Source organism: Botryllus schlosseri, chromosome 10, assembly GCF_051294905.1.
Source record: "Botryllus schlosseri isolate E-star chromosome 10, Bs_hap1, whole genome shotgun sequence".
Taxonomy (NCBI): domain Eukaryota; kingdom Metazoa; phylum Chordata; class Ascidiacea; order Stolidobranchia; family Styelidae; genus Botryllus; species Botryllus schlosseri.
This window is the reverse complement of record NC_137245.1, coordinates 24,989,611-25,005,698: the sequence shown is the minus strand read 5'-3', so window position 1 is coordinate 25,005,698 and position 16,088 is coordinate 24,989,611. Positions and strand designations below refer to the sequence as shown.

General features: G+C 41.6%; 1 protein-coding gene across 5 annotated transcripts in view; it reads right to left on the bottom strand.

The window, feature by feature from the left end:
- Nucleotides 1-13,339, bottom strand: part of LOC145448883 (uncharacterized) — a 63,815-nt gene extending 50,476 nt beyond the window's left edge. Inside the window, exons 1-4 of one of the 5 annotated variants that reach the window (XM_080327327.1) lie at nt 13,153-13,339; nt 12,684-12,728; nt 12,551-12,625; nt 9,311-9,376 (exon numbers count right to left, since the gene is read on the bottom strand). In XM_080327327.1, coding sequence (XP_080183453.1) covers nt 9,311-9,376; nt 12,551-12,625; nt 12,684-12,728; nt 13,153-13,171 — 205 coding nt within the window. In that variant the 5' untranslated portion in view covers nt 13,172-13,339. The remainder of the gene's footprint in view (nt 1-9,310; nt 9,377-12,550; nt 12,626-12,683; nt 12,729-13,152) is intronic. The other 4 variants (XM_080327328.1, XM_080327326.1, XM_080327331.1 and 1 more) reach the window with 4 other exon arrangements.
- Nucleotides 13,340-16,088: the final 2,749 nt, after the last annotated feature.

The window sequence follows — 16,088 nt, the reverse complement described above, 5'->3', positions numbered from 1 at the left end:
CACATCCACTTAACAACATGTGTTAGCAATGTAATTCGCTGTTTTCAATTTATAAATAAAACTGCACGCCGCAGAATATACAGTTTAAACCAGGGGTCTCCAACACGCGGCCCTCGTGGTCATATTTTGTAGCCCGCGATCTGATTTCAAATTTCGGAAGTATCGCTAAGTACAGCATTTTGAATTTCGGAAATTTCGGGCTTGCCCGACTCTATCGTCCTCATTCTCAGCCGAATTGAAAGCTATAGTATTCGCGCTGATCTGGATATTACAACACAGCAGTTCCACGAATCGACGCGATGTGATCTTTTCCGGCTGCCTGGCGGCCCTGAGGGCCTTGTTATCCCCGCATACCCGTAAGCCGCATAAGGAAATCTCTTTCTCATATGATATTCTTTCACAGATAAAGACCACGGGTGGCATGGTAACATTTGCCTGGATACCAGGTCACACCGGAATAGACGGCAACGAGAAGGCTGACCAACCAGCTCGGGCTGCATCAAGTCAATCGCGGGAACCTGGTATCGATATCACAACCGTAACATTATCATAGACAAAAGCGGTCAGCGGTCACCCGTCAGCTCTGCAGAGACCAATGGCAGGCCGAGTTCACTGCAGAGGAGAGAGGGCACCACTACCGGATGTTGCGACCATCTATATCAACAGAGGCGCCAGATTCCTGCCCAAATCGCCTAATTGAAAAAATCCTGTTTCGCCTCCAAACCGGTCACTGTGGCCTGGCGGCACACCTATTCAAGATTGGTTGCGCCGACTCCCCTCGTTGTAATGTGTGTTACGTCCCCGACACGGTTGACCACAAACTCTTGCATAGCGAAAAATATGACTTTCACCAAACATTTCTTGCCGACGCATGTACCACGCTCAATGTACCGCTTACTTTAACCAATTTACTTACTATGCCGCAATTATTTACGCCGGTCGCCGAGTTTATTATTTCATGTAACTTGTATATATAGCTTGAAAGTTTATATAGTTTGAAAGTTATTATAAGTCTATGTCCCAGAGCACGAAAACTCGATCCTTGATAACATATTTTGTCCGTGGTGCGCAAGGCCGGAAACGGCGACACGCGCCACTTAAAACTCTTCATTAATAATAATAATAATAATTGCGGAAATTGACGTCAGTTTCAAAATATAATTATTGTTGATTCAACATATGCTATTCTCCTTTGTCCAACAGCTGAAACGACTTCGGTGATTGCAACAGCATTCCATCCAGGAAGGATCAGCTGACATGAATGGACAATGGACATATTGCCTTGACGTGCTGTGGCCCAGACACTGCCAAGACCGAAACACTTAAAAAGTGGCTTAGGGCTTCCCCCAAGGTCAAGCTCATAGTTAAAAATAATACGAAGTCGTTGATCATGATATATTTTGCTATAGGGCCTATTTGTTTTTTCTTTAATGAAATATTACTTCTTTTGCGGTAACTATGCCTGTCACCCATATTACAGAACACAGCGTTGTAATGACGTAAAGGTTTGAAAACGTGGTTGCTTAAAGTGTGGCATATCTTGTCTCGATATTGCATTCTTGCGGCTCGCGGCCTTAACGAAATTTGAAAAGTGGCCGGCGTCTCGTTTTGAGGAGGCAATCCTGGTCTAAATCTTTGTCTCGGCCCGCCAACGAATTTTCTGCTTCACGATTGGCCCGTCTGGAAAGAATTGCCCAACCCTGGTATACATCGTTATAGAACGAATATTCCACGAAAGAATGTTGTACTTTCATCATATATTCACAGTGATGAGACATTTTTCGGGCTTGACAGCTAAAACCATCAACAGACTTGAAAGATTCAGTACTGACTGTGACTCGCGCATTAGACATACCTCTTTCGACAACTACCACATGGTGATGTCGAGAGTCAGGCATCCGTAGTAAATCGCTCCAGCAGTTTCGAATCGGGTTGAAGAATTCGGCCGCGTTGGTCTTGTAGCAATCTTCACTTCCAGCCGCTCCAATAACATAAATTTTACCTGCCAGAATTTCAACGGTTGGTTTGACACATCCACTGACTATAGTAAATGCGGATGTAGTTACACCTCCTATCCTTCATAGCGTCAAAATCACAGTCTTAATGAAAAGAACACTATACATCAGTAAACGAATGCTCATCGTATGATATTAATTTAAAATCCGATTGTAGCAGCACCGATTCTATTCAAAATATAGAACAGAGAAAGCTAGCGCATGTGGTTTTAACATAATAAAATCGTTAAAAAAGATATAATTTAAAGAGATCATATTTGGTAGGGATGGTGTGAACCTCTGAAAGTTTCAGGTTCGCGTGAACGCGAACCTTTTTGAAAGGTTTTGTGTCTATTAATGAAGTGATAGCCTATATTAATGTACTGTACACGATACCTAGCAATGCCACAATGCTGAAGTACATATTGACGTTTTAAACGTCGCCAAATGCAGTCAAATGATATAATAATCCCATAAAGTCAATATATTCCATCGCTTTACCAACAATTTCGACGAGGACTTGCCAGGGAAAATAAGCTCTACGCCTTAACGGTGTAAGCCAGACCGGACAATGTATTATGCGTTCGAGTATTGCTACACGGATATTGAGCAGAGTGTAAAACGGGTTTCTATTATTTGCACCGATACTAGCCCATTAACAAGTTATGCAGCAGTAGCCAACTCCCCAATCGCACGGATTTGGTTTTTATAATACAGTATACATATGAAGTCAAGATTGGCCCCGTATACGCCAGCTAGATAGAAAACGATATCAACCTAATTCATTGGTGTAATAAGCATCATTCGCTGACTCCATGTAGTGTATTTCGCTCTTGATGTTGTGTGATTGCGGGTCAAGCTCATAGCAGAGAGTCACTAAATATTCACAAACGGAAAGCTGGATATTTCGAGCAAACTTTTGTAACAAAGCAAGTAACATTTTTGAGATTGTCAAGGTGCATGCTCGTTTAGTGTTGATTGTTTATGCTGCCAGCGCCATGCATAGAGTGGCCGACAGTTAAAATGCAATAAACTTGAACCAAAGATGTAATAATGAAGTGAAAGTTGCAACATATGAAAAAAGGTTCACAGTGCAGAACCTATTAAGGTTCGTTTGTGAACACGAACCTCAAAATTTCCGAGGTTCAGACACAGAACGCGAACGTGAACCTCACGTTCACACCATCCCTAATATTTGGGTATGTATAGAGAGAGATTAGGCCTGTATATTAATCTACAATCTACATTCAGCAGGTTGTAAAAATAGAATAGAGGCGGTAGGCCTATACTACGTCTGAGGCTTACCGCCAAAAGTCACGGCCGGTGGATAATGCCCATGGAAATGCTTCATAAGTGGAAGAGATTCCCACATTGCATTTGACTTCGACGCTTGGACGCGAAAGAATCTTCTATCAGACAATAGCAAATAGACATAACCGCTGCAAGAAACAGCGGCGAAAGTGCGAGTTGCCATCCCGCAGTGAACCAGATGCATCGGCTTCCATGTGTTCAATTCAGGCTGGTAGACGCGCGTTCCGAACAGATGCTTGTCGAAAATGACTAAGCCTGTCATATAGAGATTGCATAATGCTGCTATATATCAGGTTTTTCAAGTATTGGTCGCGACCCAAACATTAGCCGCAGGTATTCGGGGCCGACCCTTTACGCGTCAGCAGACATGACGACATTAAGTTTTGACCAATTATGCGTCAGGGCAAAGTGCGGTGCCGAGAATATCAGCCCCAAATGATCGTCGCTTGTTGGCCAAAACCTTAAATATCGATATGCCCGGTCGCGTAAATGGTAGGCACAAGATAATCCCGATTGCATCCAACTTGATATCGCGTGCTTCCCACATGTTTCTTGGAACTGGTTTCCTGCATCATTTCAATTTCATCTATGACCGTAAAAACGTAGCATACTAACATTATAAATACATTACTTCGATACGCGAATTTTGGCAATAAAACTCAGATTTGGGTCGCGGTCTAAAAAGTTTAGAAACCACTGCTATGTATTAGGGTTACCATATCATGGAAGTCTGAAAAGAGGACACTTTTTTGAAATTTTCAGACTTCCAATACTGAAGTAGAATCCTGAAAAAAAATGTTAAATTTTTCCCGACTTTACGGTCGGTTGATTTCACGTTGGTTGACTAAAAAAGGTCATTTTTATAGCCTAAGTTCCGAAAAGTCCCGGGCCGTTACTTGGCCGCTGATTACCTATAACTCAGTCCAATTTCCACGCACATTTAACCAAACTTCTCACAAAAAGAGGACAATTTCTCAAAAAAGAGGACATTTAGGCGTTCACCGAGGACACTTTCAAAAAAGAGGACAAATCCTCTTAAAAGAGGACGTATGAAAACCCTACTATATATTGATTCATAAATTCAAAGCCAAACGGAAATAAGGTACACCAGCCAGCAGTTACTATACAGGATGTATTCCATGTAGTTACTATACAGGATGTATTCCATGTATCCCGTGTAGTTGGGATATTCGTACAATATCAGCATGTACGCCGATAAGAGAGTGCTTTCCAATAAGCAATTGACTGATCGAACGTCTATTTCGAAAATACCCGCCCGTAAAACTAACTGTTCACTTACTGTTGAATATTTCTTTATCATTCTGCGGTTCCGGTTTCGTCAATTCCGTGTTGCATCTCCTGAATATCGGATTCGCTTTACCGTGATTTGTGACAAAATTCGCATAGCATCATGATAGAAAATGAGGATCAGCGAAAACAGCAAATGTGGTATATATCAACAAAACCAGACTTTTGTAACAGTCACGGAGAGCGATTCCTATTACTATCCGTCATGGTAATACTTCCAAAACCTGCTTTGTTGCTGTTTTGGACATTGAAAGTTAAATTCAATACTCACGTTCGAGCTTCCTGCGAATCTGAACTAGTCTTGGGTCGCCGTCTGATATCTGAGGCATTACTCCAAGCGGAACGATACCAAATGCCTTGATATAAGTAACAACGTTATTTCAATTGTGTGGTTGTATCGCATACTTAATTTACTGCGATAACCATCGGTTCGATAAATGGGCAGCATCGGGTCACCGATTATTGAATATCGAACACCAGTGCTTTTCAACCTTTTTGAGCTCCATTCGCACTTTTTATTTAATTTCATTCGCACCTTGCCAGCCGGAATATATTACACAAAAAGAAAATGAAGAAATTTATCACTTTTGTATTCAAAGAGAGTGCTGTAGCTATTCGCAATTATGAGAAAAAGATTGTCGACGATGAAATCATTTCACAAAATGATAGACGCATGTCAGCCGAAATCTTCGATATTGATATGTTACAAGCGCTGCATAATCCTGTCCATGAGCAAAGCGGTATACAAAGACGAACCGCAATATATGCAAGTAACATTATTATTGACCAAATTCATTCATTAACATTGAAAATTGCGTGCTTAGCGCGGTTATGATATGGATCCACACAAAGTTTCCATGACATAATTGTTATCGATTTTGATGCGTACAGCAATATAAGTCACGTTTACAACGTTACCTAATCCGGTTCGCTCCCATCTGACGACTAAAAAAAAGGTCATCAACATTCAAGTGGACCGCGCAACGGTTAGTAAATCTCATGGTTTCGAATCCCCTCTCCCATGTATGCCACAACACACGAAGTACCAACGCAATAATCACAATTCCACTGTCGAGCCTCATTGCCTGCGTAGAATGATTGCCGAGGAGGGCGTATCATCGCAAATGATATGTATGAGGCGAACATGTGAACGTGTGAACCGGTTAAGAACGCATGGCATATACCATAACGGTCACAAACCTTTTGGCTTACGGCCGCTCGTTGTTCTCAAGTCTGGAGCTGACCGACGTAAGTTTTCATCTCCTGACTTTCTCTCGTCAGGTGAAGCATTAGATCTGAAAGTGAACATTCGCTTTCATGGAACGCTCGTGATTTTTTGCGATAGATTCTTGGATTTGGATTGGCAGTCCCGATTAATTGAGGGTATTGCTTAAAATGGCTTCGGATTTAACTTTGACCCGGTTTCAACTCTAAGTAACAGAACTATAGCAACTCTTGTGGAATATTTCCAATTCAAGCCAATTTCGAGTGTGTACACTTTGTACGATTGAACCGCCTGCCGCCTGGTTACTAAACTATAATTTACAAACTTGTATCATCAATACAATTTCAAAGCATGAGAATGGGAAATTTCTGTACACTATGCAAGCTCGGCTCGTTTGACTCTGTAATACGGTTCGCTTGTAATATTTTCAGGAGAACCAGGAATTAGATTGTGAGTGAGAATTAGCATATTTGAAATATCAGTTTACAATTATTACGGGTATTTCGCTCTAATTAGTCTAATTAGGCAACTAGAATTATCTAGTTGTCCAAGTCCGGTATGAACTATGATGCTCACCGTAGTTTCACCTTTCTCGCCCCGTTTGATATCAAGTTTCCGAGAGAGCCTCCTTTTGGAATGCCTGTTACAAACCAAGACGTCATATATTTATTAGTATATTAATCGTGACATCAGCACTACCTGCAGTTTTACCGCGGAAAATTTTGAAACTGGCCAGTTCCTCCGCGGAAGGTCTTTGCTCCGGGCGGGGCTGCAGCATTTTCATCAACAGCTCCTTCGCGTGAGACGCGTTATCTATGACCACCCCGTCGATATTAGGATCCCTGTTCTTTTTTATGTTGATGTTCCATTCGTCCGGGTCGTCGCCAAACGGATGTCCTCCATTCGACCACAAGAAATACAGAACCAACCCAAGAGAAAATACTTCGGATAAGTGTGTGAAAACCTTTTTATGGTACACCTCGGGAGGTTGATATCCGTCGACACGAATGGAGATATTTCCGGAGAGTTCACAACTTTTTTCTTCCGTTTGCACTCCCATAGCGAAGTCTGTGATTTTTAAATGTCTTTCGCAGGACGATAATAACACATTGCATGGTTTCAAGTCTCGATGAAGGATATTTTCGGAGTGGATATACCTCACAGCATCCACGAGCTGCTTAGCGTAGGTCAGCGACGAATTACTATCAAACGATTTGCCTTGCTTCTTGTTAGCAAGCACTTGATCGCGAAGATTTATTTCGCGACATTGCTCCAAGGCGATAAAGATGTGTTTCATGCGACCGAGGTTACAACTGTCCGCATGAAGTACTTTCACCAAGTTCTGGTGATGTAATTGCTTGAGAATTTGTGCATGTCTAATGCTGTCATCGGAATGTGGTAACAACTTGACAACGACGGAGGTTGTACCGGTAATGTCATCGCGCTGTTCGCCATGAAAAATGTAGTTACGTCCGGCAACGTGTTGATTGTGGAAATATCGGATATTGTGATTCAACTCGGTCGATTCTGAAATGTTGATATGGAAACGATTTATCATTTATCTCCTTACGAACGGAGATAGGATTTCGGCTGTGCCTTTTCTGCAGTTCCAACTCACATTCCCACAATGACCGAATATTTGATGTATAGGCCTAAAAACGAAGAATGGCGCGAAAGTTGTGTTAGGAACTTGGATATTTCAGAGGTGTGCGTTCACAAACGAATCTTGGAATTCTATACTGTCAAAATTTTTTGCTTGGTAGCGGAATTATGCGGTAATCTTTGAATGGAAATCTTTGAAATGTAACTTCCAATCACTCTGTACGTCAGTGATCGTCAGAAAAGAGAACACGAGATTAGAATTATCGAAAGTTTACATTCGATACTAGAATGAGCCATATAGTTATAATGGAGTATATAATTGATTCTCAATAATTTTGCTGGAGATATCACACTACTCCGGTTATGAATATTATAATGACACGCCTGAACCACCGCTATATAGGTGCTTCACACGAAAATGGCCTAAAATGGGATCATTTCTGTCCCCGCTGCTACAGAGTTGGTTATTGCTAATGCAACTGCAAAGAATATTTGGGTTCCGCGGTGCCAAATTGTTCCGGGGCTCAAAAGATCCTCTGATCAGCCCAACACTGCTGGGTTCAAGTATGGAACCCTAAAACTAACCCTGTATATTAATAAATGTAACCAACAAGATAGGCTAGGACGTTTCGATCTTTAGTAACATCGTCAAGAGTATCTTTCCAATTTCACCAGCCGCACTCGTCTGACTATAATGACTATACTACTCGGAAATGTCATTTGTAGGACAGTGTTAGCCTGTTTGGACGACTCTTGTCATGATTTCTTCCCATGATTTGACTCGACGCGAGTCACTGTACTAAAATGACTTTACTTGGTTTGACTCGGCGTTTTAGAAATGCAGATTGATTCATGTCTCGAAGCGAATATTTCGAGTCAATTTCACGCCATCAAGTAGTTGTTTTTAACTAATATCTTGTACATGTTCACGATAAGCTGGTTTGACCTGTGGGAGCAACCTGTTAAGCAATCATTTATGGGTACATCCAGGTTTGACTGAGCCTCCATGAATAGTTATGTCACAAGAAAATTGACAGCAAACGAAGTTATAGATTTGCGTTGTCGTAAACTCTAGTATTAATATAGGGCAGGGTTCGGGAACTCATGACTCGCGAGTCATATATGGCTCTTATGGGTATATGATGGGTATATCAATTAGCGCAAGCTTTAATGGTATCTGTATGTAGGTGGATTTTTTGTCACATCATATCAGCTTGTTTCAACGTTATGAGGTTTCGTATTCCACCCTCTATTTTGACTGACACTGGGGATATACAGTTACCCACATAGTTGAGCAATTCTACGCATATGCGAGCGACGTAACGCTATTTTGCATGTATAAAATTGTTACTCGATTCAGAATAAATAGCGACTCAGTCCGTACTTCAAATATCTTGCAAAATGCAAGAGCTCGAGACTCGAAATGCATTCTTAGACAAGATCATTATTTAGGGAAACATATTGACGGGATTTCGGTCATTTTTTGAAAATTTTATCTCAAAGTGCCACATCCTTCCGTTTATTTTCCCGTCAGATGCGAATGACAGTTTTTATCTCCTTTGATGATGAAAACAAGAAGGATTACGTTGATACGTCTCCACCTATTCATGAGAAATTTCTCAGGCTTCTAACAGACTAAAGCATTATTGTCATTTCTATTTTTAATATATCCTTTAAATAGGATATTTCATACCAATATTCGTCAGAAATTACTTTCGCATTAAAACAAATATTAGAGGATAAAGATCTTAATGCTACTGATAGCATAGTTTTGCTTCAAACATTCATATTATAGTAATAAACGATACGTATTTAGCCATGACAATCGACCAAAGGGGTGCACAGAAGTAATATAAATATACGCGATTACCCTCATCCTGAGATTCTTCAACCTCCTGTCCGAACACGGAAGTGGGTGGTTCTGATGGTGACGTAACTGCAATAATCACATTCAACATATTACTATAGGCCTACCACTTATATAAGACAAAAAATGTGAAGAATACATCTTCAGCAATGTGCGCGAATTTATAGAAACAGGTAGCCTATATATGATGTCAAAAAACATGCAACGTGCGCGCGACTATCGGTCTAACAAGTACGAAAACGCTCATTGCATATTTCCCTGCCTCGACGCAATATACGCCGACCACGCGTATACGCGTACATTGGTGCCGTACATGGTACGATTGTATACAGTGCACGTATATCGTACAGGCAGCACCGTAACTGCCGCACCCCAAACCCCCCAATTGGGGGGGGCCGAGCTCGAAGGGGGCCCAAAATTATTTCGTGAATTAGCATAAATCATAGAGTATTTTTTGAAAATTCATGCAATTTTTTTTTTAATTTTTCGCGCAGTGCGCGAATTCAATTAGCCATTTATCTTTATTATTGGGTATTGGGCCATTACCGCGCCACGACCCACCAAGACATACAATCAAGTTTTAGGCCATATAACATGCGACTCCAAGAAGTGTGCCAGAACGATCGGCAGCGAGAAAAGCTTGGCCGAAAATGTCTATGCCCTTATGCAGACCGAAGACTTCGTTATATATACAAAATACATATAGGTTTAATTGTCCATAGGAGTCTAAATGACTGGCGCCGAATCTTCCTGTCTTTGCAATCTGAACCTCACAAGACAAATACCATCCCGCTGGGAAAAATTTTATGCCAGTGAAGAAATACCAATTTGAAATCGTGTGCGTCTCTTAGTTTAGAAGCCTATACGTTTGGGCGATTCTATATTTTTTGATATAGCAAACTGGAAGTCACGAAATAACATCATGTAACGAAGTGATATCATCGGGTCCGCCCGCCCGAAGATGTTTAATCATTATTTACGGTCCCTCTTGTTTTCAAGACACTTCACTCAGCTCTACCGGTAAATCTAATTACGTGAGTAGAGAGGACAATAAATTGATAGCATAATATATATGGAATCGCCGATCTGATTGACCGATTTTATCATAAATTATCGAAAATTTTCGCGCTTCGCGCTGGCTCACAATACAGTACAGATAATTTCGTGACAAACGCGAACAACGTGATTGGGGGGGGTCGTTTTATCACCCTATGGGAGTCCAAGACCCACGTTTGTGGGGGCATGACGAGGTGCTGTTTCGTTCCTGCCAACGGGTATACGCCCGAAGATGTTTAATTATTATGGAGTGGTCCTACCTTTTCAAACACACCTGACTCAGCTCTACCGGCAAATCTGATTACGTGAGCAGATAGAAGATAGAACTTGATAACAATATATGCAATTCCCGATCATACTTACCGATGAAATCATTAATTCTAGATACTTTCCGCGCTTCGCGCGCTTAGGCGACAAAAGCTGATTCACTAAAGAAAATCCCAATGAATACGATGAATAGCGGTAAAGAGTGTACCGCCGGAGGGGGGTCTGGGGGTCTTTAGCCTTATGGGGGGCCCAAGACCAAAGTTTTGGGGGGGGCCTGACGAAGTGCTGTTACGGCCCTGCGTACAGGGCCTATATGTGTGTAGGTAGCATGCTCAATTGCTCATTGCTCATTTCAGTCACTTTGTTATTACTACACTGCCGTGATTGGACCAGATGATGCCGTTTATCTGTACTAGATCATACATTTTTGATAAGCATAATGGTATTTTCTTCTTTGAACTCGTTAAATTTAACATTGTCTTATGCACAATGCACATATTGAAATCTATATATAGCGAGTCAAGTCTCGACCGTGCTCCACTTTCTTGTTTCTTTGGTTTGACTGCGGAAAGTGCGCTACAGAAATTGCATCATGCTACTAGCTTCAAGTTACAATATGAGTATGCTTTCAATTTTCATGTTAAGGGCACACTAAACTAGACTATAACTACATATCTGGGACAATGCAGCACCATTTGATGATGCTTTATTATGGATCCTTTGGAAATTTCAATATAGCCTACACAAATGCGTCTCATATTTTAATATTTGATTACATTCAATGCAGCTGTGTATTTGCACTACAACAGCTTAGCGTTGCATTCTCAAGCAACTACGACAGGGAATTTCCAACCTCGGTAAGCCATGGATGTCATACTCAGAGCGGTAACATCAAGGGTGAGCAAATTACGGCCCGCGGGCCGCACAAAATGTTGTCACGGGTATCATCCGGCCCGCAAAGGCTTCTAGAAGCGCAATAAAAATATTGGTATATATTTTATTGTTGGCGCAAAATCCCGTCCGCGAGGCCAACGTACTTTGACACGTTTCGGTTGCTAAACATCCAAGAAAATCAAAACGGAAATGACTTAGGCTATAGTTCGGATCACAATTGTGATTTTAGATTAGTACTCCAACTTCCAGTGCTATACTTGAAAAACACGGTTTAAATCTTTAGTGTGTTGTAGATTCGTCGTCTATGCGCAGTTAGGTGCAAATTATTCATAACTACGGTCTCAACTCATTCATAATGATATGTGCAAATCAATACAAAAAGCGAAAAGTTTTGTTGCTGCAATTTGAAACACCATTTGATTCCGACCATCCTAATTACTGGCACAATTTTATCGAATTATAAAGTGCAAAAAATCAACCGAATTAATCAAATGTTTGAGACAACAGTAAATTATGTCGTTCATGTCGTCCTCACAAAAGTACGTGAAGATGCAAGTTTAACACTGTAAGCTTTTTACTGAAACGTATTTAAAGGTGATATGCTGCTGGTTATTATGACGCTGTCAGCATTGTATGTTCTCAGGTTGACTAAACGCAAAAATCAGCATATACTCTATGAGCCAATCCCTGCTTCCATATTCAAATTTCCATCCTTTAAGAATCGGCACAACCTGCTTTCATCCCTAATTTTGGCGAATTGTTCGAGGATTGAGGCCAGCATTCATCAAATCAAGGTTTACATTATTTCCGTATTATCGATATTATAATAAGCCCCGCGAATGGATTCAAATGTTGAATGCTCTGCTCATGCTCACGCGCAGCCCGCGCGCTGAAAAGTTTGCCCACTCCTGAGGTTGCATTGTCGTTTGTCGGGAATTTGCTGTTCCTATATGAACCTTCTAAATTTAGTGGCTCCCGACATCTCATTCAGTTTCCAACCCTTACTGTAGCCTACTATAAACTTACCGTTATACGTGGTGAAGATGTTCACAGCCCCGATAGTACTGTGAGATAGGCCTATCTGGTGCTCTACACTCTGTTCTGTAAAGGAGTATATTTATCACATCAGAAATGATTCCGAAAAGGCAAGCCTTTCTACCTGTCTTGTGGTCATCGGCGTACTCAAGACTCAAATCAAGTGCTTCTGAAAGATATGTGTAACTGACTCATGTGTAATGTGTATCTATAATAAAATGCTACGCCCGATTTGTGCTTGAAATCGCTTCTATTGATTTACCGTGCTGACGTAGTCTATACTACTGATTACCCGCATATTGTCACGGGAATAGGAGGTTCTGCTTCAGCAATGAAGTGAATTGGCCATTCAATGTTATGTAGTAATTACGTTTACAATCTCGCTGTGCGAAAATGAATGGGGTAAGACCGATAATTCACCCTTGGCAGCTTGAAGCACTGCTGTGGAACCGATAATAGCCTGTATAATCAGTTCATCACATGGGTTAAGTCGGCGGCCTATACATCATTTCGACAATCGGTTACTGAGCAGTGAGCATAAACCTTTTAGCGTAGTATCTCTATCCACATCTTTACTGCGACATTCGCTTTACCTTTAGTTTCACGAGCCATTGCAGTCTTTCAATGGCAATTGTACTTCTTCCGTGCTTTCCTGTTATAATCCATGAATGTCCTCATCTATTTATAACAGACTTGCCTGGTAACTTACGCGAACTTAGCCGCGCTAACAACTCTGAGGCGATGAGTCACTTTGTCACATGATAGCCATTATAAGGCGATAACCGCAGTGGCACAGTGTTTGTCGGCTACTTGTTCAATTGATCGTGGGACCAGGGGCGGGTAACATACGGCCCGTCTTATTTGATGATGTGGCCCGCCGGCCGGTGTCCGGTCAATACCGAGAAAGCCATTTCCAAGAATGGGCACCACCGACAATGGACATTACCGAGAATGCAACGTATGCAATGTAGGCATGTTATGCATGTACACTGTACAGTTGTACACGTACACAGTACAGGTCGTATGCATGTGCATATTGTGCATTGTGCATTGTGCATGACGGCTTTGCCCCATTCGGAGTCGATTCTCAGAAATTTCTCGACAACGTCTTCTCAGTTAATTAGATTCTTGGCATTGGCCGTTCTCAGTAATGGTTTGCTCGGTATTGGTATGGAACCGTTAATGCCGATAATGCAAGTCTTCTCGCTTCTACTTACTTACGCGAAATCTCCAGTCTCGCACTCACTCTTTCACGCATTCTCGGTAATGTCCATTCTCGGTAATGGTTTTCTCGATATTGGTATAGAACCCACGCGGCCCTAATCTATCGAGATTCTCCACTACTTGCTTACTACGTCAAATTTAAGTGACGGTATGTTATTATTTGCGAGAATCGACATTAGCGAGAATGCGTGATCGAGAGAGTGGATCAAACGCGTTAAGTTCGTAGAAGCGACAAGACTTGCATTATCGGTATTTATCATGTACTCAACCCTCATGACTTGTTATCTTGGTAAATTTGGGGTAACGGGCTTATTGAACGCCTTGAAATCTCAATTAAGGATTGCACCATGTGTTGATTGATCAGAGAAAAGCAGACATGGCGACGCCTGTATGACAATGGTGTCCTCAATGCCACATTGTCGTCATTATCGGCGAGAAATGGCTTTGAAATGACATTGCTGTCGTTACAATACATTCATTACATGCGATTTATTCCTTGTATATGTGGATAAATGGGCGAATAATGTATCGATTCAGCTATCCGGCCCGTCAAGAACTTCATTTTCCTACATCCGGCCCGCCGACTGGAGAAGTTGCCCGCCCCTGGTATAGACCTATCATAAACTCACTCTCGGTAGAGGCGTCGAATTCACCAAAGTCCCGCATTATGTTCAATGGCCATATCCATATGATTGCTATACCCACCAGACTTATCGTATTTACCTAACAGAAGTTTCCCAACTTATATTTTCGATTTAGTCAACTAGAAAGTGGTGTTAGAATTGATTTATTTGCATCATGTAAATCCTAATGAATGAAATCGTCATATAGCGAACCAGCGATGCACTACGTAGGCTACCCCATTAACGATATAATTAATACAATGAGAGAGAGAGAATCCTTGTTGAATTCTCTCGGGTGAGAGTTGTCCAGAGGTGCAGTACTCCGCGATACGCATCATCATCATGATGTGGCTGAAATTTTCCGCCACATGCCCTCGCTTCCACAACTCGGGTTTGGGACCGACGCCGTGTTCTGGGCAGGACCGTAACAGCACTACTTCTTCAGCCCCCTTCCCGCACCCCCCCCCCCCCCCCAAAAAAAAAAAAAGAAAAGAAAAAATAAGCGTTGGTCTTGGGCCCCCTATAGGGTGATAAACCGAACTTCTGGGTGGCTTCACCTCCCACACACACCCCTCAAGCTATACGCTTTTTGCCGCTATTTATCGTCTACATTTCGTGTCTGTTTAGTGACAGAGCTTGCATCGCCTAAGAGCGCAATGCGCGAAAAATTACTATAATTCATGATTGAATCGGTCAATATAATCGGGTATTGCATCTATATTGTTATCAAATTTTATCCTCTCTCTGCCCACGCAATCATATTTACCGGTAGAGACGAATGAGGAGTGTTGGAAAAGTACGTAGGACTCCTAAATAATAGTTAAACATCTTCGGGCGTACCCGTTGGTATAATGACTTCGTTACATGGTGTTATTTTGTGACCTCCTGCTGTCTAATATTTCAAAAGATTTTAAAATCGCCCAAACGTACTATACTAAAAGACGTACACGATTTCAAATTGGTATTTCACTACTGGCTAATAATGTTCCCTGCGGGATGACATTTGTCCTGTGGGGCTCAGATCGCAGAGACAAGAATATTCAGCGCTAGCCATTTACGCGCCTATGGACAATTAAACGGCAACTACGTTTTTGGCCGCAACTTATCATATACATTGGGTGTCCCTTTAGTGGGTGTATAGCCTACACGCGCGAAGCGCGAAAATTTTATATAATTCATGATTGAATCGGTCAATATGATCGGGAATTGCATATATATTGCTATTATTATTTATCCTCTCTCTGCTCACGTAATCAGATTTACCGGTAGAGCTGATTGAGTGAAGTGTGTTCGAAAAGGTAGGACCTCTAAATAATAATCAAACATCTTCAGGCGTACCCGTTGGTATAATGACTTCGGTACATGATGCTATTTCGTGTCCTCCTATCTGCTGTGTCAGAAGATATTGAAATCGCCCAAACGTACTTAACTAAGACGTACACGGTTTCAAATTGTCATTTCTTCTTTGAAAAGTTGCATAAATTTCTAAAAAAATACTTCATGATTCATGTTTATTCACGAAATAATTTTGGCTCCCCTTTGAGATCGGGTCCCTCACTTGGGGGGTTTGGGGTGCGGCAGTTATGGTCCTGTGCGTAACCCAGACGTGCGTGCATCCATTCGAGTCACATGATCCATTGATATAATCCAAGTACAGCATTTGCATTTAGTTTTATTGCATG